The sequence below is a fragment of the Corvus moneduloides genome, chromosome 1, assembly GCF_009650955.1.
Source record: "Corvus moneduloides isolate bCorMon1 chromosome 1, bCorMon1.pri, whole genome shotgun sequence".
Classification (NCBI taxonomy): Eukaryota; Metazoa; Chordata; class Aves; order Passeriformes; family Corvidae; genus Corvus; species Corvus moneduloides.
In genome coordinates, this window is record NC_045476.1 from 40676152 (window position 1) to 40703660 (window position 27509).

Genomic DNA, 27509 nt, shown 5'->3' on the forward strand with positions numbered 1-27509 from the left:
GTGAGTAGGTTTGTGTAAATGGAGAACGACTGCCTCAAGCACACAAGGTGCTTCTGAGGCAAGAGAAAGAAAAACCCCAGGAGGAGAAAAGAACTGTAGGCCAACAAAAGTGAGTTTGGTAGAACCTAAAAATTAAGAGGTTTGAGGCTTCTTAAGGAATGGCAGAAGAGTGGCTCTTGATGGCAGAATGGAATCCAGGAATGATGCACAGGAAAATAGAAGCTCATGGAGGTTCAGAGACACCTCAGGCATATAGACATTTCTGGAGAACTTTGCACTTTGAGGCTGTTGCTGCAAAAGCAGCACAGAGCTCATCGACCCTGGCTTTGGAGAAGGAATCCTCCTGTGGACAGGAGATTGCCCACCTCATCTGCCATACTTCCTTTTAGTTGGCTGGGAAGACGAACTGCTTGCAGGAGCCAGGCACCTCTGAGACCACCACTCTGAACCGTTCTCAGATATATTGTTTGGCTTGTTTGTATCATTTGCCCTTTAAAAAGTCAGTGCAGTCCCATATTGCCAGTGATAACCAATATAGAAAGAGCTTAATCCATACTTGTGAGCCATAGAACTCTTGTAGCTAAATTTCATGGCTGTCTAAAAATGGATCCACCAACTGTGCATGGCAATAGTGCCTATAGACAAGGAGCCCACGTTGGCTGACCAGCCAAGCCTGGTTCAGACTGGCTGGCTGCTAAAAGCCCAGGGTACATTGTGTATATTTACAGGCTGCAAAGTTTCCACCATGATCTGGATATCCAATACATATCTAGCAGCACAGAGCCAGTTAAAACTAAGATAGGAACTTATAACACAAAAACCAGTGCCCCATGGCAACGATCATTCTAGTTAACCTATCAAATTAGATGCATGAGAAAATAAAAAGCAATCTCATCTTCCTGGAAGTTGTTGCTGAGATCAGGGATACCATGTGAACCGCTCAGTAATGTCTCATCTCTCCTCCTGCCAACCCTCAGCAAACAATCTGCTCATTGCTCGCCCTTACAGATGCTGCTCACAGCACAACCCCTTCTCACTGTCTGAGGCATTTAGTGCTTGACTGATTTGGATCTTCAGTTGACACCTGCCATATCTCTCTCTGCCTCAGAGAACACCACACTGACAACTGGCAGTCACACAGCAGTTAAAAAGTTCGTATCTATCATCTGCAGCAAGGGCTTTGCTAAGCCATGGCAACGGAGCCTTGAGTAAGGTCTCCTCGAACAAGACGAGGACTCGTTTACATCACCAAAGTCCACATTGTTAGGTGTGCTGGCATATGATGATTTTCATCAGGAAAGCACGGGTGAGAGTTCCTGAAAACACCGTGACAATCCTCAGACGAACTGGCATCATCACAACCTGGCTGCTGGATCAGGGTGGGTCTGTGCACACCAGGGAACAACCTTTCCTAAATGTGAACACTTGATGCTTGGCAAGGTGCCAGAGAAGTGAAGGGCAGTGAAAGAGGGGGAAAAATGAGAATAGATGAGATTCCTCCGTGTCACTGTTGCAGCTGACAGCTTTCAGTGAGCACCTGGAGACTGGCAGGCCTCTCCAACAGGCTGGGACAGCTCTCCTGTGTCTGCTGGGAAGTTGTATACTCAAGCAATTGCCAAAAGGCTCAACAAGCCAGCAGGTGAGAAGCAGCAAGTGGGGACTGTGTTTTTCCCAAAGAAAGAAAAGAGCTCTTGCAGAGCATGATTACAGACTCGAGGAAAATAGGCCAAGTCCCTCTGCAGTTCTGCAGCTGCTGCTGGTCATCTCACATTAACAGCATTCTTCTTGCCCAGCAGTCAGCACTTGTTTCTTGAACTCACTTGTAGTACTTCTAAAAAAACACCACAACAAACTGCCAAAAATAGTAAGAAAAAAATTATAAGAAAATTCCCCCTGAAGCAGCTTCTCAATTTTGTCATCATCACATTTCCATTTTCCTTAAGGGAAGCTGTGAGCAGAAGAGGAAGCCGTAAGCACTGCAGCTGCTGCTATTGTTGCAGGAAGAGCAGCCAAGTTTGTTTTGGCTTTGAAAGCTGCAGACACCTAGCCTTGACCAGTCAGGCACATCTGTCCTTGCCATTACATTCATCAAATGACCATCATCACAGTGCAGGGTGTTGTTTCAGCCACGATGACCCCTTAAGAATCTCAGTTACACAAAGAAAAGGAAGCTCACAGGTGGGTGAAAGGAAATCACAGCAATTTCAGAGTCTGAACCCTGCGTACAGAAAGTAGCAATTTCTGGCTGCTGTATACTTTACATATCACCACAAAATAGGAGGACAAGGCCACAGCACATATGACGTGACAAGAGCACAAAGGGGACAGCTCAGCCACAGGACTGAGTGAACACCTCACCGGGACTCCCCAGGGAGAGGAGCGGAGGAGACACTTACTCATAGAAGGAAACACTGTCTGGCTCTGGGGGACAATACCCCAGCAATGCCGAGGAGGTACCAGAGCCCCAGGGTCAGGTGTGCTTCTCTCACGGATGGCTTCTACTGGATCACAGTGAGACACAGTGAGAACAAATTGTTCCAGCACCTATAGTTCTGGAACCCAGTGAAGGGTGCTTGGCACGATGCTCTTTATCATTTATAGGCTCTGAGCAGATGGAGACTGAACTTGTAAACAAGGGATCCGCTGGTTTCTGTCACTCTGTGGCAGGAGAGAAGGATGTTCAAAGGGACACCATCTCCAAACAAAGGGAGGACAGGGGACACTCTGATGCTCCTGCACATCTTAAAGTCGCAGAGCAGTAAGAATCCATGTTTTTCACCACATCTTATTATCCACAGACACCATGTGCACCTGATTAAGATTTTTAAATGGCGCTTTAAAATTTAACTTCCCATAAAACAAATGTGCCAGGAAACCACTGCCAATACTTTACTCTGCTCTTTCAGGCATACTAAAGATGTCTCAGGTGATGCGGTAAATTTCTATGCTTCATTTCCCTTTTTTTTGTTATTTCAGAGAATGTATTTGCTAACCCCTGTTCAATCACCTCTACAGAAAGAATCACCTCTACATGCACAGAGACTGCTAATGAATACATTGCAACAAATCCTAATGGATGCACCAAATAAGCAATGAAAAATGGCTCCAACTTTGAGCTTTCAGAAAGCCTCTTTTAATAAATAACAAATAAAACATTCACTGACACATTCAGAGCAGAGATACCCTAGTGTTTAATAATGACTATAACTGCCTTTCTACAAAATGTACTGGAGTTGATTTTTTTAGCCTTCTAGAGCAGTTTCAACATCAGAAAAATTACAAGTTTCTTTTTTTTCCTGAAAGAGGGAGATAGAAATTAAAGGAGATGGGGTAAAACCTTCCCCTGCCCAAGAGAAAAAGAAAAAGGACTACATTTCCAGCTTGTGGTTTGCAACACATGGAACCACTTCAACCTTATGTACTTCCTGCCCTTCTGTGCCAGACACTTGTTCTTGCCCACAGTAGCCTCTATGGCTGCACTGTTCCCTAAAAACACTTACGGAGAAAGAAAACCAGAGAGCTGAAGTAAAGCTCCATTAGTTCCGCGGTACTGTGTAACCTGGTGGACATCTGCGTCACTGCAGCTGAGAACAGCTGCATGGAGACAAGACAGAAGGGGAAAATTCCTTAAACTGGTGTTGCTTGTGAAGTTTTGTCTCATCAAATAAAACTGTGTCAGCCCACCAGCAAGCACTCCTTGGTTAACATGCAGAGAACGCAGCGTTTGCTTCCAGCTCTTACGCAAACACCTGGACAGAAATTGTAAAATGGCCACCCAGAGCAGAGGCATGGAAAAAACACCACTGGCTGAGGTAGCCAGCGTTGGTGTTCTCAGAGGGGAAATAACAGGACCTCCCAGTCCTACTGAGCTTAATTAGCTTGGACATTCCTTACTCAAGTGCTCCAGCTTACTTTGGAGCCATCTAAGACTTAGATAATTTTTTTCTCTTTCTCTTTGTTCAGCATGCGCAGCAAGGTCCTTTTACTGCAGTTTCCAGCAGAACAACAAAAATAATGAGCAGCTACAACATAAAGCTCTGACCTTGGCCTCAGAAAACGTGTCTCGTTGCTTAGCCAGTAGTTTATCTTGCACATTCTTGGGGTGGTTTTCTTCAGTCCACCAGAAAGCACAGTCTATACAGGAGTCACAGACAGGCTTACAATTTCAGCACCTCTACATATCACTAGAATGCTTCTCTTCTGACTGAGCAGCTTTATTACCATAGAGGCAAATTCATGTCACTGACACACTGCTGCAGAGAATTACATGTTTTACTTCAATCACCTCCATGGACAGAAAGACATTTCAGTCTCAAGATCAAGTTAAAAAATGAGTAGCTCTCAAATAGTTCCAAGCAGCACTTGCTTTTGTGAATTTCTTTTTCTTGCACTAACAGATTTTGCTTTCTTTTCATATTTTAACTTCTTCTGAATATAGTTCCCCAGTAAATTTGTCTGATATTAATACAGCACATTCAGAAATGGAACTTGGCTCCAGCAACCGAACTACCAGCATTCTCTAGACTTCAGTGTTAGATGAATGAATATTCACTTGAATATGATTACACAACTATATGTTAGTATACAAATAACCCAGAGAGGCTTCAGCACACTTCAAAGTTATTCAGAATTACAGACTATCTTGTTGGCCATTCACTTGTCAAGTATGTCATTGCATTTGTCAAGGCATACTTGGGAAATTGAATAGATACTCTGAAGAAAAGCTTTAACTATTGCCTTAGCATTTTTAACAAGTTAAAATGATGTTGTTAAGTCAACTTTTATTGAGTTTATCCTTTTTTTACATTGCAATTGCTTGTAAATCTTTTCTTCACCCTTGAGAAGGCAATTCTGATTTTTTTGTTTTCTCTCTTGTGAAACTGATGGCTCACATTGAGCTGACAGAATCAGCACTGGTTTTCGCTTAAAACACCCTGTATTCTGAGGCTGTGCTTACTCTGACAGCTACTGTAACAGTAACAGTGGTGTCATTGTGGGAACAATGGCCTTCAGTCTGAACTGTGACAAAGTTAGTTTGGCCCAGCCTGGGGGAGGTGAAAGAGAGGCAAAGAAGGCCATAGGCCACTCCACACCTCCCAGGAAAAAGGAGTAGTCCAAGAACAGTTTGAGAAGCCTGAGAGACCTACACGAGCATGTGCTGTGCCATGATGGCTCTCCTACATGTGAGCTCTCAACTCTTCTCTCTTCAGTCTGTATCGGTCACATGCCTGCAAAGCTCTGCACCAGACACTTTGGACAGGCGATGTAATCACTCCTACCAAGTGCCTAAGAGAGGGGGACACCTATACAGGCTCCCCTGTCCAACACGGGCTGTGCTGAAAGCAGGACCTCATCCGATACAGCATCAGTCGCATCCTCCAGACTTCAGCTGTAAAAATATAAAAAGCACATGAGGGCTCCAGGAGAAATTCAGTGGCACTAGACTTGTTTCAATCTATCAACACTGGCACTTGAGCCACCCTGATGGCAATACAAATGCACATTCATACCACTGACCCTAATGGCACAGGATGACTCAAAAAACTCCCAAGAACCCATCTACCGAGAACTTGGCAAGCGAAGCAACGGAGGTTGCTATGAAGGCTTACACTGAAACAAGCCAGCAGTAGCGCGGACACAAAGTAAATGTGCCTCAACCAAATCAGCATAGCTCATGCAAAATGGTCTAGAGCGCCATCTGTGACAATTTTGGCAAGCTGGCTAAAATTCAAGTCATTCAAGTCAGTTTCTCTGGTCTAAGTGTATTGTGCACACTGATAACGCACCCACTCACACACTTGCTTAGTACACTGGTGCTACAGAACCAAGGTGGCCACAGTGGGATCCTGCATGTATCCCTAAGAGACCTTGGCAAAACAGCAAATACCAAAAGAAAGAGAAGGAAAGGAAAGAAAAAGCAGAAGCTGTATTAACAACATCAAGATAAACAAGCTGAAGTAAGATAGATGTTGAAATACTTTGTAATTTCCTGTCAAAATCAGAGTATCAGTTCAGACTGGATTTTGAAAAGAACCCCAACTAAGGTTAGTAACAGTCACACATGGAAAAGCAGCTTTCAAATTGTCTTAATGCCATACAAAATACACGAGCCTGCATAACTATGTTTTCTCCTCTATTTTATTTTCAACATATTTATAGACCATTCCCTAGGCCATGAAGTCAATGCATAAAATATACCATCTTTTCAAAGCTATAACCATTCTGCAAGGTTAAAAAAATTGTCTAGCCAAAAAAAGTAAAGGAATTTGTGTAGGCTTACAGGCAAGAAACACTTTTTTATTCTTAATTTCATTCTATGCTAGACACCACAGCACCCAGAATTTCAAGAGAAAGCACTGGTAACATCCAAAAATTAGCAACAATTCAGGCTGCACAATCTCCTCAGTATTCCTGAGTTTAAGCCCTTCTGTCTCACAGCAGAGCAGCTGCAACATTATCTTCTATTGCCTTCCTATGATTCCCACGGCATGTTGTTGTTGTCAACTATTAGAACTACGTCACGCACATTTACATAAAATTGTTGGGGTTTTTTAGCTTGCAAGCACAGCAAATAGCCCTTAACTTTACAGTAAGTGATGAAATGTTTCTTTCTTGCCCTCTATCACATCACATCACTCTACTTCTTGGTAAAGGGGACTGAGGAAGAAAGAGAGAACAAAACTCGTAACGTTTCCTCTTCACAACCACAACTGCTCAGAGGCCCAGAACACAATTTAGTGTGATATATATCTAACCCAAATAACCTTATCTTTACCCTTAGCCAGCATAATGGTTCTCCTTCTCAGTAAGACTACAGCTACTAGCCACATCAACACTAGTGCAGGAACGTTTACAGATTCAGCATAAAGAAATCTTTACAAAAAAAGTTACTGCCAACACTTTGTACTAGGAGAACTGAATGCTAATACAAATGGGCCTGTGGATATAAACACTGTCTGAGAACAGATAAAAGAGAATTGTAAAAATATTTAGGTCTCCCTATTTTATTTGGTGCAGGAGTAAATCTAGAACTAACATATTGTGGTTATTTCTACATGCTACAGCACAAACATTTGGTTTTCTTACGGAATTATTTGAGAAGACATTATTGTGATATGTGATATTAGAAGTTCATTTGCCCAAAGTTCTTTGAATACCTGAGGTAACTCCTACTCATGTTTACAGGCAAGCTGAAAAGCAGAAAAATATAAGAGGGTGAAGCTGAAAGAGTGCAAAGGAAAATAATTTAGATTATTTTAACTTCTGTTAAAGTCACTGCAGAAAGCCACTTGCTTAAATTTGGATGAATTTTACATTGAACTGCACTGATAAAACATGACTTTATGCAAAGTATGTGAAGCATTACATAAAATTACATAGACTTACATGCAGCAGATGAAAATATGTAAAGCATGTAAAGAATGCATGCACTTAATACGTGCACCAGAAACTGACATTACGGCACAAATAACTACACTGTGGTAGCTTTAGGAGTCACACCCCAGAGCTGTAGAGACACCACAGCAGGATGGAGGGCAGAGAGGATTAGTTATTTCTAGTCCATAAAAGGAACTCTTCTTGCCACAGTAGTGAAAGCAAACAGACTTTCAGCTCATCAGCCGAGCACAAGTCTACTATTTTAGGGCTACAGGTTCAGTTGCAATGTAGACACATGCTCAAAAGAATGTCACTTGTCTCCTGAAAAGATTCTCCAGGTCTGGTCAATGGTTTGGGAACAACCCAAGCCAGACGAAGGCAGCAGACAACTGTTTGTGTTCCTACTGCACAGAACTCAAGTGAGGGACAACTCCCAAGTCCCAGGGGAGCAGGACAGATGCTCAGCAGCTGGAGGCAGCCATGACCAGTCACAGTCAACTTCATCTCTTGCTACTGAGGGTCATTTCTAAGGGCACCTGGCAGCTAATAATGAACTGGAAGGAACTGGGCAGCTTTTACAGAAAAATATGAGGATTTGATATTACTAGTCAGCAACTTAGAGCATAATGAATCTTAACTTTGAATGCCAATTTAGAAATCTGGGTGACAATAACCTACACAACTTTTAAAAAATGACTGGACAAATACAGGCAGGGGGAAGAAGGCATTGGGAGCTCATAAAAATGAAGGCAACAACTCCAGGATAAAACGCTGCCAAGGCACAAGGTTTTGCAGGATGAAAATGTACATGTGCAGGTATCGGTACATGACGTCTTTCACTGTCTTTCCTGGGCATTATCACTGCCACTACTGTAATTAAGCTGACAAATCACCCCACAGATAATTATGTGCCATAAAAATGAGAAAGACCTTATCCATCTGTTAATCCTCTCCACATCTGCATGGAGCTGAATTTCATGCACTGAGTTAAGGCATCAGCTCAAATCCTGGCAGCATTCCACCATCAACTGCTTTTGAATTTCAGCCCTACATCTCCCACATCCCTCCCTGTGTCACTGGGTCACTGCTGGAGGTCTCTGACAGACAGGGTACGGAGCCAGCTGCAGCTGGAGCCTCAGCTGTGGTGCCCACCTCTACCACATCGCTCTGGGCACTGGCACTTGGCCCCGTTTTCTCCTAAAAACTTACCCACGCTACGGAATGAGGTGTTCCAGTGCAGCACGATGTGCCGTCGCACCACGGTGCTACCGCTGTTAATGGCAAAAAGTTAATACTGCTGCTTTGGGCTCACGCACGTCCGTCTGGTCAGAAGTGCTCATTGCTGCATTAGGAAGACGCAAAGGCAGCTTCCGACAGACGGCAACGCTCCGCTCTGCCAGAGGAACGTGGGCTTTTCGTCCTGATGGGAGCTTCGAGAGCTGAGGGGACAAACCCGCACGGAGCCGCGGCCCCAGCACTGCCCGACGGCGCTCTGCGGCCGCGTCGCCACAAGACCCGTCCGGCAGGGATGAGAACGATTCCCGCGGGCTCCGAGGGCCCCAGCAGGAGCCTCGGCAGAGCCCCCCGACCCGCTCGCCCCTTACCATTTGGGCCACCTTCAGCATGCCGGCGCAGGAGCGGAAATAGCCGCCGTCCATGAGCTCCGCGTCCGAGCCCGCCGAGGAGGAGGCGACGGTGACGGGCGGCGGGGCCGCGGGGCCCCCGCTGCTCACCCCGGTGCGGATCACTCGCGCCCCATGCGACATGGCTGCGTCCGCGCTGCCCTCGCCGCTGTCCGGCCCGGCACGGGGAACGGGACGGGACGGGATGGGATGGGACCGACGGGACGGGGCGGGGCGGGGCGGGCGGCGGCGCCCCGGGGTGGCAGGGCCGGGCGGAGCGCGGCGCTTCCCCGCCCGCCCAAGCTCCCGCCCGGCCCCGGCGGACGCCGGGCGGGGGAGGCCGAGGGGGAGCCGCGGGGGTTTCCCTGCCGCCGGGGAGACGCTGCCGCACCCAGGCGGGCAGCGGGGTCCGGGACAGCCGGGAGCGGGAGCCGCGCAGGGACACTCCCCCCGCGCCGTGCCGGAGCGACAGCCGCAGCGGGACGCCCGCCCGGCCGCCCGCCCTGTGCAGCTGGGTTACATGGAAACGGAGGCCGAAGGGAGGCTTTCCGAGCAGGGAGCGGGACGCCCTGCCGGGAGGGAGCTCCACACGAGCCGGCCGCCGCAGCGGGGAGCAGCTTGGCGGGGACAGTGACAAACCCCGCCGGGCGTCAAAGTTTGTCGGTGGTGCGCTGGGAGGGGACCTACTCCGGTGCTTCGCTGTGGAGGTACAGCTGCAAACAGCATCTTTCCACACGGCACTTATTCTTGGCAAAACCCGCCCCCCGCCCCCCGAACCTTCTGATTCTCGATCTCATAAAAGATAAAAACCATTTGCATTAAATGAGCAGCAACAGGTAAAACTGTAATGACTGTCCAGATGTCTCAGGCCCAGTGTTTGAATTAAATCATGCCGTGATACTACCAAAACGCAGCAAAGGAGGCTATGTATTTCCTCAAGTTTAAAAATAACTTGTTCTGCTTTTTGACAAGTGAGGTAATAGCGGGCCTCTGAGTTGGGCATGTGCCACTTTTGTACTCACTGGAGTAGTAACCCCATCTTCTGGTGCTTTGTTCTGCAGTTACAATGCACATTCTGTTCATATTTAGTATTTACTAGTTCCTTCAGCAACTAAAATTGTCCTAGGAGGGAAGACATGTAAGCCCAGATGACCCCCAACGCACATAAGGCCGTAGTGTAAGCAGTTTACTTGAGCAAAACGGGTTTGCCATTGTGGGCAATGGCCCTTACTAAATTAAGCAGTACATAGTTCTGGACTTCTATTAAGCCAACTTGTAGTTGCAATAAAAGGTATTGCCTGTCCCCCCACATTTTATCTCATGCCATTAGATATCAAAGCTACAACACTGGCTACCGCCACACGAGTAAAATGCTAGCTGCTGAGAAAAAACCAATTTGTTCCGTTTTTGAACAGCTGCTTTCCCCACCCCCCCTTCTCCTTACAGTTCCTATTCAGAAGCATGCATGGTTATGCGTTTCTATAAGCCCTGTGGAGGAAGGTTCCAGTAACTTCTTCAGTTCCTATTAAGAAATGGGGGGGGTGGGGGGGTGTTACCTGCTGGTTCAGCTTCTTTAGCTCTTTATTTCTTTTGAAAGTGTGTATGTGACTGGTGCCCTGCTGATCTGAGTTCAGGCCAGTGAAACAGAAATAAATTAAATTAACACAAATAGAATAACAGTCATATTTTCTACCTAGCAATACAGGTGTCTTCTGTGAAGCACTGGGACAAAATCCATCTAACACTACTGCATTTGAAGTTTTTATTATAGTTCTCATGCTAATTACTTCAACTTGTTAAGTGCATCGTGTATGATGATGAAGAAAGGTACTGACAGCCCCTTAGTAAATTAAAATTAATAGCTGTAAGTTGACATCAAGTACCCTTATGTAGTGACTTAGATTTTTCAGAGACTGTTTGTCTGAAACAAGTTATTTATAAGTCAAATACCTTCATTTTGCAAGTTGAATAGCAATTTGTTTATTGTTCTAAATATCTGTATTAAGAATTTCACTAATGACTTCATCACTTACCAGTTGTTCTTTTAAGGCTTCTTTCAATCTTACGAGTAGTAACCTACAGCAGATACAAACCTTGTTTTAATTGTTATGTGATAAACCACAGCTAGCTTATCTTCTTTATCAATATTAGAATATACGAATGCATTAACTCATAGTTTGCAAATCAGTATTTAAGGCTAGTGCACTGGAAGATAACCTTTTGGGTGCTTATGCCTTTCTTCAGGCCTGAAATAGGAGGAGCAAATTTCAGAAGGAATGCTCAGTCTGTGCTTGATTCCTCCGATTTCAACTAGATATTCAGAACAATTGAAAAACAAGACAGGTGGTATCTGGGCAACAGATGAGAAATGAGGCACATGAGAAAGAGCATGGGAAGTAAGATAATTATGTTTCTAAAAGGAAAGAGCAAGGCAGGTAAGTTATGGTTTGTGGAGAAAAAAAAAAAAAACAAGGCCAACCACAAAGCAAATTTTTGCCTAGTATGTATTTTTTAAACTCAGAATTAAGGATTCAACGGACAGATTTGTCTTTGGAAGTCATTCTGCAGATCTTCCCTTGAGGATCAGCACTGAAGATTCAGAGAACAAGAGATATTTTACCAGAATCATTCCTTATCTGGTTTTATCTTACATTAAAGGGCGTATTCTGACATGTAACACACAGTTGCCATGGCAGTTATAGGTAAACCAGATGAAACACAGAACTTCTCTTAGCTCTACTCCCTCTTACTGCTTCTGTCCACAAATCATGTCTGGGTTATCAGTGTCGACCAGACCATTGCAGCTACTACAAAATCTTGAAATGTTTGCGCAAACACAGTCACATCCTTTGGAGCTGAAATAGATACATCAAATAGCAACTGAGAAAGAATTTCTATTACTACTACTGAAGCGTTTTACTGATGAGAAATCCCTGATGAAATTTTAATTCTGGCTATATTTCTAATCACATTTTATCAGTTGACACTTGGATCATTTCGATGCCTTTGATTCTTTTTTTCCCAGTGATGGAAAAGAGCATACAGGATTTTAATGACGCATTTTATCTGTGTAGATAAAATGCAGAGTTGGTAGACGTTCTTCTTTCTCACAGCTGGATAAATTTAGCAAGCAGGAGACAGTCTGACCTATGTTGTATAGGCCAAATGCAATTTACAGACAAATACAGGTTTTAAAATAATATCTTGGCTTCCTTCACACTGAAATCTTATGACTGACAGATAATCAGGAAAAAAACATGTGATCGAGAACGGAATTAGCTCTCTGCTGATAAATCTTCTGCAAGGCGCATACGTAAGTAACCACACACCATTTAGTTACAAGGAGAAATAAAGAAGGGTTTTTTTAGCAGTAACGTTTCTCTACTACCATATATTATCAACCAAATAAGCTTTTGAAGACTAGAGGGGAGTCCAAATCTTCTTAATCCAAGAATAAAAGGTTCACCAGTAGTTTTTAATGAGGAAAACTTTACATAACATCACAAAATAATCCTAACCTTTCACTCACCACATAATTCCTGAAAAAAAATCCTTAGGTAATTTGTATTTGAAAGTAATTTTCAAAGGTATCTGTTTTGAAAGTCATATACTGTCATACTTCTGTTTGAGTCAAAGTTATTTAAATATGAGCATCAACTTCATTTGTTAAACTAAAAAGTTGCAGATGATGCCAGTAGACAGGAAAGGAGGCAGGAAATTCCTTGCTTCTAGCACTGGTGTCTTGACAGTTCTTCCATGGATTTAATCTTTCTATCATTTAATAGGATTTAAAGGCCAGTTTTTAATAAGACAGATTAATGGTCTAATCTGAGGAGAAGAAAACCCAAACAGCCACAGTCTGCTGAGAAACAAGAAGTGTTACCTTTAGCCAGAGATTTGAGATACCCTCAGTAAGTTAAGCACCAAGCACTAAGGGGGTGCTGTCTGGGCTCCTGCTTTGGAGCCTGTTGGATCTGAGAAACCTGTTAAGATAATGTGTTCCAGGCACAATATTTCTTCAGCTTCAGACCTACAGTAACAGGCTCCAAAAGCAACCTTGTGATGTGAGAAGCTGTTAGAATATGCGCACTGACAGGATTGTCAGAATTCTTAGTAGTATATATTACAATCTGAACAAGAAATTTAAAAAGCAAGCTTCTACTCCCAGTTTACAAAACAAGCACAGTTGGACCATTTATTTATTTATTTAACTTTCAGGTGTTTTTTTCTGCACAATGTCACTTTTCATACATAATAATGATACAATATCAGTTTTGGTAGCATTCAGTATCAAAAGTATACCTGCATCATTTAAAAAGTTACATTTACAAACGTGGCACATTGCATAAGATTTATTAAAGGTTTAGTAGTAACAACTATACAATGGCTAGAAAAATACCGTGTTAATTTTAAAAGAAGCAATATGAAATTTTACTATATGGTACAAAGTCAGGGTTAAATGTATCTAAAGATGGCGTTATTATAAATAATCATTTGATCTCAGTTTATATTGTGTCAATTCTAACAGAAATGTTCAAAAATACCTCACTCCTCTTCCAATCTTTCATCGAAGGCGAATAATCCTCAAGGTACTTTACACTACAGAATTCACTTTAACAAAGTATTTACTGCAAAGTTCGTGATCGCCAGGATATAAAGCTAAAATACGTATTTCCAGCATAGCAGGAGGTAACCACGAAGGCAAAGAACTGTAGAGAGAGGGGAAAAAAGATTAGGAAATAAATATATTTGAGAGCACTGTCATTTCTAAGAAAAAGAAACAGTTATGGGACTTGGGAAAAAGGAAAATAGCAAGCTGACTACAATGGCACACTCTCACCTCCTTGTACTTGTGTGGCCATCTCAGTCAACACTGTATAAAAGTAAGCTTATGCTACGTATAGAAATATGGGCCTAGGAGCAGACAAAACATGACATATTTCAACTTCTTTTATAAATTCCTCATTATACTGCCTCAGTATGGATCTTGCAGACTGGACTGCCACCAATCTAATACTCGCTGCTTTTAGAGCCTGAGGGATTGTCTGTGGCACGACGAGAGTTCGAGTTAACGCTCCTGCTCTGCTGTGTCCCAGGAATTGCCTGCAGCCCACCTGTACCTCTGCATGACACAGAGTGCATCTGTTTGATTACAGAGAAAACCTGGATTCAAATGCAGGCCCAGACACGTTCTCAAACAGCACTACTGATACGGTTACCAATTCCAGAGGTCCTCTACCGATGAATAAAGATACTCCTCAGTGCAAATAACAGTGACAGCAACCACACTGTCATATTACCGCTTTGTCAGAAACCGATAACAGAATAAGCCTTCTATAGCAGGCTAGATTTATTTCAGCTGTACTGATAAAGTCCAGTTCAGCACTAGTGCTTAAGTTCCTGTTAATCACTGCATGTTGTTCAAAACAGACAATATTCAACATGGTCTTAACGACAATACCAGAATGTTTTGTGCTGGTAACTGAATCAAACAAAGCTGTCACTGCAAATAAGATTAACACCACTTTTCTAAGAGGTGAGCAGTGACAGGACAAGAAGGAACAAACACAAGTTACAAGACTAGAAATACTCAAAACTCAAGTGGACAAGGTCCTGGTAGCCTGATACGAATTAGCCCTGCTGTAGGAGGGGAGAGAGTTGGACCAGATAACCTCCAAAAAGTCCGTTCCAGCCTAAAAATATTTTATGATTCTACAGTTGTTCCTGGCTTGTATGCCATCACTGGCCTGGGTAGGCACTGCTGAGCATTCATCCAGGCAGGAAATCTAAGCCTTTCAACAGAGGGCCCTTGGTGAGTATTGTCTAATGCAAATTTAATCCGTAACACCAAAAATTGTAGATGATGATATAAAATCTTATTACAATAAAAAACTGTAGCGTTCTTCTTTTTCCAATTATTTTGTTTCTTATTAAATAAAAGCTTCATCTAAAATCTTTCTAGCAGAATGACTATTGGGGATAGATGATTTGCTAAATTCTCTATCCATGAAACCCTTAATGGACTTGGAAAGCAAGAATCCACATTTAATAGTTTATTTAGACACTGCATTAGATAAACATTATTAGGAAGTACTAGAAGAGAATGCAAACCTCCCATGAGACCCTGAACATTCATGCATTTTGCATAAAACCTGAATCAGCATGGAAGCTTATCTAGCAGCAAGCACGTTCCTGTCAGCTGCAGTGGCTGAGTTTCAGATCTGTAGTACAAACTGCCAAGGGGAGAAGACCCTGAACACCACTGAAATGACAGGGATATAGAGATCCAATTCCCAGGACAAAAACAGAGCAGGTGTTCGAGTTCCTGTGTTCATGGCCATAAAAAATAAGCTTCAGACAGGATTTGTGAATAGTCAGGAGGACAACTGTAGCAGCATGAACACTCAGTAATTTGGAATTCCTGCGGACAATTGAATTTGACTACTGCCACAACATGCAAAAAGTTCTTTTACAATTCCCTTAACTTTGCTACTGAATGCGTTCACCTAACTCAAAGAGTGACAAGGCTTTTTTCTGTTCCTTTTTTGTTTTAAGTTATTTTTCATCCACTTTGATTGTTTTGGATTTCTAAATCTAAGTAGTAAGATGGTAATATCAGACTAAGTAGTGATTTCATCCACTTTAAAAAACTGTGAAGTTACCTGATTTTTCAGGCATTGCCCTCACAACTCAAAGGAAAGACTACCAAAAGTTGAAGCCGTAACAGGAAGATCATTGTGGAAACAGCAATAGCACTCCAGGGCTTTCCCCAAGGTGCTGTGTGGGCAACGTGGACAATGGCTCAGCCCACAGAAAGCTGAATGCATCTTATCCATAAGTGTGCAGAGTTAGCTGAGTTAGTTTAAACTGCCTTTGAAGCTGTCCAAGTGGACTGAGGTGACTTGATGCTCACAATCTTTTTTGTCTGCTCTGATGTGCAGGCTCTGACCTCAGCCAGAGAGCTACTCATAAATGGGGGCAGGGGAGGAAGAAATCAGTGTGATCTTAAAAACATTACTGCCTTTTCTGATGTGACTGTCATCTCCTGGTGGAATTTCGAGTCATCTCTAAAAATTATGAACTAAATTGCAGCTACCTATAGCTTTTGTGTGTGACCTGTATCACTGCAGCTTTTCAAAATGCAGAACACCTGCAACTTCAACCCACACTTCCAACAAGCCTTCATTTTCTATAGCTTTATTGGACATAGAACTGACTTAAACAAAAAATGAACTCACTGAAGAAGCTGCCCAGCTGTTGTAATTGTGATTGTCCAGATCTTTGGTAACTGAAGATGCATCTACAATGGCAGCAATGAGATACAAAACACAGGCACTTCCATTAAAACACAGACCCTGTTGAAAAGAAAAACACACATAATTAATATGTACAGGCATTTGTTTTCCAACATTACAAAACTCTCTTCTGAAATACGCTGAACATATGCAGCATACACTAGAAATATAATTCTTAACTATTTTTACCTTCTTCTATCTTTCTATCTGTAAGATTAAAATTTAACTGCTTTGAAGATCCATAAACAATACACCATACTTTGGACAAACTGTTCTCTCCATCACACTAAATCCAGAAAAGTCTTAAAGCTGGTGTGCTATGATTTTCCAAAAGTGAAAATAAAGACTCAATTTGGTTATCGCAATCTGAGAGTTAGGCAGTAAGAATATGATACTACATGATAAAAAAACAAAAAAAAAAGAAACAAGACACACTGCACTTTGACTACATTTCTAATCTACACAAAGATAGGAGTCGATAACTCCTGGCATATGGAGAATATTTATAAAACTTCCAAAACTTTGTTTTCTACTGTACTTAAGGAGACAAAGAGGGTGACATTTTTTTTTCTCATTCGTATTCTTCCATCTCCCAGTACCTTTCCTTTCTGCCTGTTTTTGAGAGAAGAAAGAAACAGGTAAAAAACCCAAGGAGAACAGTCTGAATGGACTACATGGGTCATCAAGATCCCTCCATGGCAGATGCTGCATTTTGTCCTCCAAGGAGCAATGTTAATGTCTCAGGGTACTTATGTTCATTACTAAGAAAGAAGCAAAGCAGGTAACAATGACCTCACATGACAGAGAGAGCAAACAAAAAGTTCGTTTGGTTTTTGCATGTGAGAAAGAACAGGAAAGGAAGAGAGAACAGATGTCTGAGAAGATGAAAGAGAAAAATGTATGAGGGTTTTTTAAAAAGTACATGATTTTAATACTTTGTCTTTTACTTTCTCACTACTTGGTCATGGAAGCTTCTTCCTCTTATAAAAAAAAAAAAAAAAAGAAATCCCCCAAAACTCCACTCTGCTGCTTGTCTAAGGCATACAAATTTGGTGCCAAATTTAAGTGGAATGCCTGTGACACGCTTTGCATGTAGTTACAATTGCAGGAATTGGTAACTCAATATAGACCTGGTCCTAAAGTTGTACATAATGAGCTCCCTTCAGCTTCTGGACCCCTGGTTTGCATGCCAGAGTGTCACACAAATATAACCTTTAACTGTTGCTGTAACTGTCTAAATGTTGCCATACTGATGCAGCTCCAACTATTAATTCCCATGGTGTGACCCAGTGGATGCTAGGAATTTATGCCAGTTATTCCCTATTTAATTAATCTGCCACCAGCTCTGGCAAAATCGAAAAAGAGCTGCAGCTCAAGAAGAGAAGCTCAGAAGGAACAGTGGAAAATATCCACTTACCTTTCCACAGGGAACTGGGCTGGGCAGTGCCTCAGCACACAGAGGGAGTCCAAGGACTGGCACTTGAGATTTGATTCACACACTTACAAACAAGTGGGGTTCATCTCACCTATACCAGTTTGTCCAATAAAAGGTATTATCTCTACCCACAGATGTCACCCCTCATTTGATCTGGGCATTACAGCAATAAAATATTAAACTGTCAATTTTAGGATGAGATGCCAACAACTGGCAGGTTCTGGTGAACTTCTGTAAAGCACTGATTTAGAAACTCCAAATTTGATACCTAGAGTATTTGTTGTTATTTTCAGATTTCCCATTCCAAGAAGACTCAATTACCCCGGAAAGCTACAAATCCCTGCAATATCTTGTCATGTAGAAAAGAAAAAAACACATAATTTCTGAGAAGTGCTGCTCTGGGAAAAAACACTGTTGGGGAAGATGGAATGCAGTGCAAGCTGACTGGGCCTTTACTGCCAATATATTTCTCAAACCAAATGGTTCATGCTAAATTACCATCTGCTTCTTAAATTCAAATTTACCAGATTTTAAAAGCTTCCATTGATCGTTTTAGCAAAAAACTTGCACTATAAAGGAGAGTCAGTTTTGAAGCACATCCTTTGGGTTAATTTGCAGTAAAAGTAACCGCATCTTAAGCAATTTGGTAATGTGCTTAACCTGCAAAAAGTGAATTTATGACAGAGAGGTCCAGATGTAATTTTGGATACTGCATACAATAGGAACAGTTTGAGCTAACTGTCCCTAAGGAGGCAGAGCAGTAACTGGCAGATACTGAAATTCAGGATTCTTCAGAGAATAGGGTAAAGGTGGGTTGCAACTCAGTCAAAAAGGTGTGTGTCATGCTCTTTTGAACAAAGACTAAAAACACCTCCCTGAAAAGAGACTCAATGTTGTTCTTGGCCAGACAGGAGCAGCAAAGGACCAATTCAAAGGCTATTCCCAAAAGCTCTTTCAATACCTTAGGGCAAAACAAGCTGGAAAGCAAGCAACTTTTATTTATTTTGTATTTATTTTCTCTTTATATGACCCCTTTATATAAAAGGAGATTACCTTTTGGACCTATATTTATGTACATCTACAATATATTTGGAACTCAGAGCAAGAAATACACTCAATATGAAATAGAAACAAATCAAATATTCCAGTTTGTCTACCACATAGATCAGGGGCAACTCATTCATGTGCAGTTGTCTCATAATAACATTCACCTGATGAAAGAAGGGTAATGACCAAAGCTTTATTCAAATGGATATAAAGATGCTTTCCCTTTGAATGTACTTCACTTACATGTAATGCAATGGGGAACCCCCCTCCCCCACCACCTTTAAATGCACCCAGACACATTACTGCTGTAATTGAAATAATCCAACATTTCTATAGCAGTGTTACAGCCGTAATGGTAATTGCTGGTTATGAAACTTGAAAATAGAGAAGCTATCTGAACATAATCCTGGTTGTTCTCATTAGTAATTGCTATAGCTGGCTATTTATTGCAGCAGCAAATGGGAACACTAAAAGAGAAGAGTATTCCAGTATTCAATTTTAGTCACATACACAATATAGCTGATAACAAGCTGTGCAACACAGAAGTCAAATACATTTCATCATAAAAATAACAGAATTCTAGTCAATAATATTTAGCTGTTAAAAAAAATAAAAGAACAGTATGTCATTGTAATCCAACAAATGCAAAGAGAAAATTTCTAGTGATTCTTAGATGGGTCACAAATAGCCAGTTGGCTGAAATGACAATGACTTTTAGGATCTATTATCCTGAAGAACAGGTTGTTATGCAAATGAGGTAAAAACACACTGTTGCGAGTTAGAGCTGGCCAGGTTTGCTCAAACCATAAAAACTGGATCTGAATTTTAAGTGCCTGGGAAATTTTTCTGTAATTACAATAGCTGTTTATCTGATCTGCTTTAAGTCTTGAGCTAAAAGCAAATGATTACATGGTACATATTTTACCTATATATAACACTAATTTTCAGCCCCATTTTCACAGTTGACTACATATGGATTTTCAGAGTGTTGCTACCTCTGAACCACCTTTGCTTTAACTTTAGCAGAGGAAGACTCATGTTTTAAGAGCTCAAGTCCTGCTTCTAATGCATGGTGTTGATTCCAGTAGGGATTCCTGCTGTTTAAGACATATGGCCAGGTCTGTTAGCTCAGAGGCAGCAACAGACTCATTCTTCATGGGATGTAACCACTACAGAGAGAAAGGGAGGTCACTGTGCATAAGTATCAGTCACACACACATTAAAAATCAAGTCACTATATCAACCAATGAAGAAAATGGTGAAACATCATACAAAAAGTGTTTTTAAAGTGTCTGGGTAGTATGAAGGTCAAACACTACAGGTATGCAGCCACACAGTAATTAGGGGAAAATCTACAAAGAGCACAAGTAGAGTTGCTTAAATAAACACACAGAATGCACGGATATTTTATCGTCTTCAAAACCCAGCAAACCTGAAGCAACAAAGAATGGGTATATTTACCACCATGGTCCATGGCACCTGCGGGATCCTGGTGTAGGTCATTGTCATGTAGATGATCAGAAAGAAGACGGTGAGAACCCAGTAAAACACAGCTACAAACATCACCCAGCCAAAGGCTGGATATAGAAAGTATTCTGTTCCAGCGATCAGGGTCCACACCAGCAGCCCCAATACCTGCAAAAGTTACGGAGAAGAAAGAAAACTGTTACACAGCTTTAGACCTCATACATTTGTTCTAGGTCAAGGAGTGACACCACTGCTGTTCCCACGAACTGTTTGACGAGCTGAGCTGGGATGCTGCACTGGCAGAATACTGATCTAACAGAGAAGAACACAGAAAACTGGTTTTACTGTGGCAGGGTGTCACAAAGGGAAAGGCATCTAATCTGTTGGTTTAGCTCAACCTTTAGTTATTTTGGAGCCATACTTGCAGTGATTTTACAGCTAGCTCCTGAAAGGATTGCTTATTATAGCTCGCTCACTGATGTGCATGAAGGCAAATACTGCTGTTTTGCTGCCAGCAAAGTCTCTTTAGAAACAACAGCCTGTGAAAGACCACTGGGATCTTCAAGTTCTATCTGCCACAGCCACAGGTAACTTACTAGTTGAAGTCTAGCTCAAAATGGTCCACACCTGCTCTGCAGACTAGCAGGCACCAGAGACACAGAACAACTTCTAGACCTTACTGTAAAAGGTTGTGGTAAAATATCAACACCACTACAACATGCAAATTTAAGTGCAGCAGACTAAGTCACATTGGGAACGTCATTATATTCCACAGTTCTTGAAACATCTCCCAAGTGACTTGACCCTAAGCAGTCGATGAGGACTCATACTCAAGCAAAGTCCTCAAGCAAACCAGTCTGGGGGAAAAACTTCCCTCCTTATGTGGCAATCTGTTCATCTGTTCAGATCTAAGACATGAAGAAATACGCGAACCAGAGGTTTTAACAGACTTTCTCCAGTTTTCTCCAGTATAGTTGATCTCCAGTGCATTAAAAGGAATGAGGAGCAAGTGAAACATAAGTCAAGTCATATGCCACAGGAAAAAAAAGTTGTGTGTTTTGCAAGTTGTCCAGCAGTTAGAAAAATTAACTATAATTAACTATAAAAGAAACTATAAACTATAAACCTAGCTATAAAAAGAAAGTGATGTTTTATACCTTAAAAACACACAAACACAAAAAGCTAATCCCACCCCACACACTTTATTAGACTCAGATGTGGGAACTAAAATTCCTGTATTTGCAAACAAAGCTTATGTCTTTCTGCTGTCTGGACTACGGTGAAATTGCCTATCAGTGACAAATTGAAGGATTACAAAATTAAAGCAAACAGCAAGACATTTAACACATAACAGCCATAGCTGGACAAGCTAAAGAACCTTCTACCCCAACATTCTATTTCCAGCAGCACTTAGTACCAGATATCTGAGGAAATACATTAAAGAACAGACCATGCAACAGTAATATTTCCTTGGACTACGCTCCTCAGCTCTCAGGAATGTGCAGTGAAGGGACTTCCTGAGCCTGTGGTGATCTCTTTGTAATCAACAGACCCCCAACAGCAGATGACAGCTTTGCTACAGCTTCATTTGCACAAGAGCCAATCCTATTCCCATGCAAGCTGCTGGCCATGGTCACATTTACTTCTCTATTGCAGAACTGAACATGTATATAATGTTTAGTGATTTATCATTCATGTTTACAAGACAAAACTATACTGCTGCAGAAAAGTTTCTTGTAATTTGTCCTCCTACTACCTTGCACCTGTTTGTCTTCAGTTCATCCTCCAAACTGCCACACAAACTTAATTCAGCCATCTACTGTGTATTCACAGTAGATTCGATGCATATTATTTGTACATTCATCTACTTCTGCACCATGCATACATAAAAGCACTGCACAAATGTCTGTTTTATGGTTTGTTTGGGGTTTTTTTCCTCTCTTAACAGAGAAAGCATATAATGGTCTGTTTAATAGCATTTTCGCCCCGTTCTTCCCCCAATCCACCAATTTATCTTTAATAGGAAGCTCTAGAACTGACTCAGACGGGGACAAAAATTCCTGGTTTTCGCAGCATACCAGGGGAGGGCAGCATTGCCTCGTAAGAGCAGTTCAAATAGCGTTAAGTGGGTACTTTAAAACACACTATTTTAAGCGCAAAGTTATCGGTTCAGCAATGCTTCCCATAGTTCATTTTAACTTTACTTCCAACAACATTTTACTAATAGTAGCAATTCAGTTAATAGCACCTCAAATTGCATGAACTACCCACAATCAGATAAAACCAACTCAATTTTAGTGTAACAAGTGTTTTAAGACTAAATAATTTTGATAGCCTGTTTAGCTAACGAAATACCATTTTCTTAGGATACAAAGTTGTTTTTCATTATGCCCATTCCCTTTAATCCAAACTTAAATTTATCATCCAGAAATTATCCCAATAAACAATTGATCTTGTGCTTGACAAATAATTATTAAAGGCAGATTTATCCTAGATTTGAGTATCTCATAAAATGCCAAGAATGGACATTTTGAAGATGAGAAAAAATTAAACATCATTAAACACTCTGCTGTTGAATGTTGAGTTTTAGAACACTTCTAAATAGAGAAGCAGATTTTTTATGAAATGCACAAGACTATTAAAAATTTTACTACTAAATGCAGTAAGCTTGATAAGGATACCTCAGCTTATATAATGGATTATTACTCAAAAGAGCAAAATCTTCACAAGCAGCAAATTATTAAAACTAAAAAGGAAAATTCTGAGGTTACATGAGATGACTAATCTTACATTACCACACAGTAAAGCTAGCCAGACATTCACTAGAGCACACTACTCATGCTGGTCTGTTTTTTCCAGTAGTATTCTAACCTGGAGTTTATCACTTCTCTTTCAAGATCATTTTAATATATAAGTGGTTGTACATCTCACATGTATTCCAAAGAATTGCTTTTAATGCCTGTTTTTAGCTCGCTTGTATCAATGGCAGAACAACTCACCCAGGCAATTGAGATGCACCACAGACGTTACAGATTTATATTCTTAACTGGTTCCTGCATTGTAACTTTGATGGGTTGCATATTAGAGCACATTTGACATTTTCAGTTAGATTCAGATACTCTTACAGCATATTACTGGAGCTGACAGGCTAAAATAATATTTCAGATTTCTTGATTAGATCTGAAAAGGTCAGATCAGCTCATGGTCAACAATTCACTCCATGTAGTTAAATGATATGGCAAATGGTTTCGCTGTGCACGTAAACATATGCAATAAATTGATTTAAAGTTCACACTGGCCGTCAGCATCTACAAAATACCTCAGGAGCCAAAGGAATACAGACATCTAGACAAGCTTTCCGTGATTAGCCTGTATTCTCAGCATGTTAAATACTGAGATTGCTCCTGCAGTGTTAAACGCCTGCCGTGTAATTTTCTGACTGTCCCTTACATGACACATTTGCTGTTCAACAGATCAGTACAAACTGGGTGACACTCCTGTGTCTGCTAGAGCTGAGAATGCCACTTCTCCTACTGGTTTGGTATCACACCTGCCCACTGGGAAAAACTGGACTATATTCAAATGTCATCTCAATGAGCATCCAGCGTACAGAATCTGGCAAGTGAGTGATAGGCAGGCAACACTGAAAGCAAAGATCAGCAATAGCTGGGGAGCGCCTGCAGTAATTCAGCGAGCACAGACAGTGCACAGCCACCTTCACTGCTTCGGGTCAGCTGAAAGACACGGGAGAAAGCTTCACTCAGGAATTGGGAAAGGCCTGTATCTCATTATAACCAGGTAGACTACAGTGTATTAGTAATAGCTAAGTATTTGATTTTAATTTATAACCAAGTCCAAATATACCTAATTAGAATTACAGGAACATACCACTATCCTGTAAAAAATGAGCCCAAGAAAGGGGGAGGGAAAAGCATCAAGAAGGCCCAAGAAAATAATGCATGTGGTAATGGATGAGAGGGGATGCTGGGTCCTAAGACTATAAGGGCTCCACCAACTGGGTTCAGTTTTTCAAGTCAGATGGGAAATAGGGATTTCAGTGCAAGATAAAGGCAAGCAGTTTTCCGTTGTTTATGGCATTCTGTGATTTCAACTCAGACATTTATTTTGTGGTCATTTGGCTGCTGCTTGATCAGGTACCTCCATTACTAAAATGCATTAATATGTCAAATGCACTAATGCATAATTCAGCAGTTGGCAGATACCATAAAAAGGAAGTAACTTGGTAGCAAAGTCCAATATTATTGAGTGTGCAGGTTTAAAATTAGATGTTTAATTGCATATTCAAACCCTTAAATAAATGCCATAATTCTTCTGCAGTGTTGAGAACTTCAAAAGTATCAGATTAGTCACTGAAAAAAGAAAAAAAGGGCTTTGTTGTTAGTACATGAGACACATCTCGTCTCGTGTCACTGGTACAAGTCAGCCGGTACAAAAGCAGGTGTGAGCTTGAATCAGTGTATCCAGTTTTGCTTTTTAAAGTAGCTTAAAAACTGCAGAGGAAAATTTGTGCTTTCAACCTGCATTTAAAAAGGCTACGATGTAACAACTCCTCTCCAGTGATGCCAGGGTTTGGCATTCTCCAGCATTTCTCCTGAGTGGTTAACTCAGCAACACAATTAAAAATGTGTATACACCCACTTCACAATAAAAGAAGTCTCACTGCAGCAGAACTGACAGGAAGAAAACCCCAAGGCTCATCTATAAAAACAGGTTCACGAGGAAAAAAAAAAAAACAAACAATTGGCACGTTTGCCTGAAGCTTCTCCTATCCTTCATCCAAGAGCTGCTTCCTGCGACCATCAGCACTGCAGGATTTATATGGAGTTGCTATTGGCACAGATGAAAATGATGGCAGACGGATACTACAAGAGTTGTGCATTTGCAGCATGAATTGCCTCCTGTATGCAAAGCCACCTAAACATGGACAGGATCCAGCAAGGAGAAAGTAAGACATCTTGCCTTTTCTTCCCAGCAAAGGAGATTTATGACCAGAAGACAGAGACACCGTTCTAAACTATTGCACATCATTATTTCATTTATAAATGACAAGTTAGGAGTTACCTCAGCAGCAGCACAAGCAGCCTATCAATGGCTCAATCTCCATCCTTTTCTCCCTTGGCTACCTGTCAGGATGGTGGTGCTGGCGTGGTTTTTAAGGAGAAAAAAAAAAAGGGGAGAAAAGGAGAATTCTGCTTCTACTGTTCCTGTAAAACCTGTCCAGGACAGTCAGTCATAAGAACAGGCAGATTTAATTGTATTATTTCCAGGGGTTTTTTTTTATTATTTTACAGATTTATTGTTTTATTTGCAGATTATTTACAGATACAGAATTTCTTTTACTTATTCATTTATTTCCAGCTCTGGCTCAAGAGAGTCAATGTTTTCACTGCACTTAAAAAATATCTTTAAATCAGAATTTTTGTGCTCTCATACACCATCCATGAAGTGACATACAACAATTCCGCCTTCTGCCACTAGAGCGAGCACAATCATTGCTTTTTTCTTTAGAAAAGGGGCGCTTTGCCCAGCAGTAACATTAGGGCAATTTCCATACAATGCAACCCTTTCAAATCGAAAGGGAACGCTCAAAATAAGATATCTATCTATATATATATAGATATATATATATACAAAAATCTTTCACAAGGGTAATTCTAAGTTAGAGTGTCTGCCCAAAGCAATTTAAAAGGGTTCACTTCCAAATTCTGGGACAATAATACAGGTTTATCCACAGACTAGTCAAAATCAGAATACTTAATGTATTTTACTAAGAAAAAATATTGTTTAAGAAAAAAATAAGGCAAAAGCCTACAATTACTGGGTAAATCAGATCGATCCAGACTGAAATACAAAATGGAAAAACCTTGTTTCTGCTGCAGTCAGAAAAAAGGTGATAAACATGGTTTTAAAATGGAAAGATTCAAACTTAAAATATTTCTATTAACACTGAGAAAATATGCAAAGATGAGGAAATTCAAAAACAATTTCCAGCTACATTTTTTAGAGATATAAGAACCTTGTTTAAGTGTCTTTGAAATTTCAAGGGCCACATGAATGTACTCTGCAATAATCTAATCAATACATTGTTTTACTCTACTGCTTCTCCTTCCCAGTCTGAAACTTTTTTTTTTGACACCAAACATTACAAGGAGCTGACATCAGCCACTCACTACTGTCCCCTCCTCATTACCAAGCACATTACACATCACTTTTCCTCCATAAGCACTCTATGGCATCAGCAGTTGGGAGCATTTGTCTTGCCAAGAGCTCCACAGTGGAGGAAAGCTTTGTGATTCACCTGGAACATCTTCCAGAGAGACACATGCACAGAAGAGAAGTTGGGCTCTAGGTACACGCAGGAAAAAACATCCTCTGCATGGTTTTGCAGGTTATACACCAAATAAAGGAAAAGACTGTGCTTTTGCTGAGATTTTTCAAGGCTTTGCCTTGCTAGGAAAAAAAAAAAAAAAATCCACAGTGCTCGCAGAAGCATGTCAGTGGTCATAATGGACATACCAATTTTATAATTTATACAGTACAACACTTAGCATCAAACTTAAGTAGCAGCTACAGGTCTCAAGTCTCTCCCAGCTTTGAAAACACTTCTGCCTAATGAAAATCCAAAATTCAGTCTCTTCTACTTTCACAGAATTTCTAAAAATTGTCTGAATACCTGTTTAATTACTTTCAAGTGACCATTTTCAGTGTTGAATCTTCCCACAAGTCTTCAAAATGTCTGTCATGCTCTTGGCTCTGTGGCAGCACCAGTACACATCCCTCACTACAGGTTAAATGGGCTTGAAATAGTGGCAATACTGACCATCACTTCAGAGAATCACCCCCCCAGAGTTGTTGTTTAGGATAGATTTCCTAAGAAAGAAAACTGCTGGAAGCAGCACGCGCCAAAATATGCTCCAGAAGTATGTCGTCATTAAAGATTGAACTCTCTTACCCCAGAGTTTAATCCAAATCCTATGACATGTCAGAAAACCTCCTGACCCAGGATTGAAATGGGTCAAAGCCTTCTGGCAGACACTTAATTCAATAGGGAACGCACCTATTCCGGAATGAGACTTCAGACAAAGCCCTTCAAGGGCTGACAGACCTCTGCTGCCTTTCCCACAGCTCTACAAAGCAAGGAAGCCCTCCCACACCTACCCCAAACCCCCCGGAAAGAGTCCAGGAGCACTTCTGCCTAAAAAAGAGGGGACCAGACCTCCTCATGTGTGAGCCAGCGAAGAAGGG

The 27509-nt window shown here is 41.3% G+C and overlaps 2 protein-coding genes across 2 annotated transcripts in view; both read right to left on the bottom strand.

Annotated features, from left to right (window-relative positions):
• The window catches only part of CMTM7 (CKLF like MARVEL transmembrane domain containing 7), a 28118-nt gene extending 18877 nt beyond the window's left edge, over window positions 1-9241 (bottom strand). Inside the window, exon 1 of the mRNA XM_032107453.1 lies at window positions 8982-9241. Coding sequence (XP_031963344.1) covers window positions 8982-9143 — 162 coding nt within the window. The 5' untranslated portion in view covers window positions 9144-9241. The remainder of the gene's footprint in view (window positions 1-8981) is intronic.
• A 3929-nt stretch (window positions 9242-13170) lies between these two features.
• CMTM8 (CKLF like MARVEL transmembrane domain containing 8) overlaps window positions 13171-27509 on the bottom strand; it is a 35235-nt gene continuing 20896 nt past the window's right edge. The window contains exons 2-4 of the mRNA XM_032107464.1: window positions 20238-20411; window positions 16238-16354; window positions 13171-13708 (exon numbers count right to left, since the gene is read on the bottom strand). Of these exons, the coding sequence (XP_031963355.1) occupies window positions 13625-13708; window positions 16238-16354; window positions 20238-20411 (375 nt within the window). The 3' untranslated portion in view covers window positions 13171-13624. The remainder of the gene's footprint in view (window positions 13709-16237; window positions 16355-20237; window positions 20412-27509) is intronic.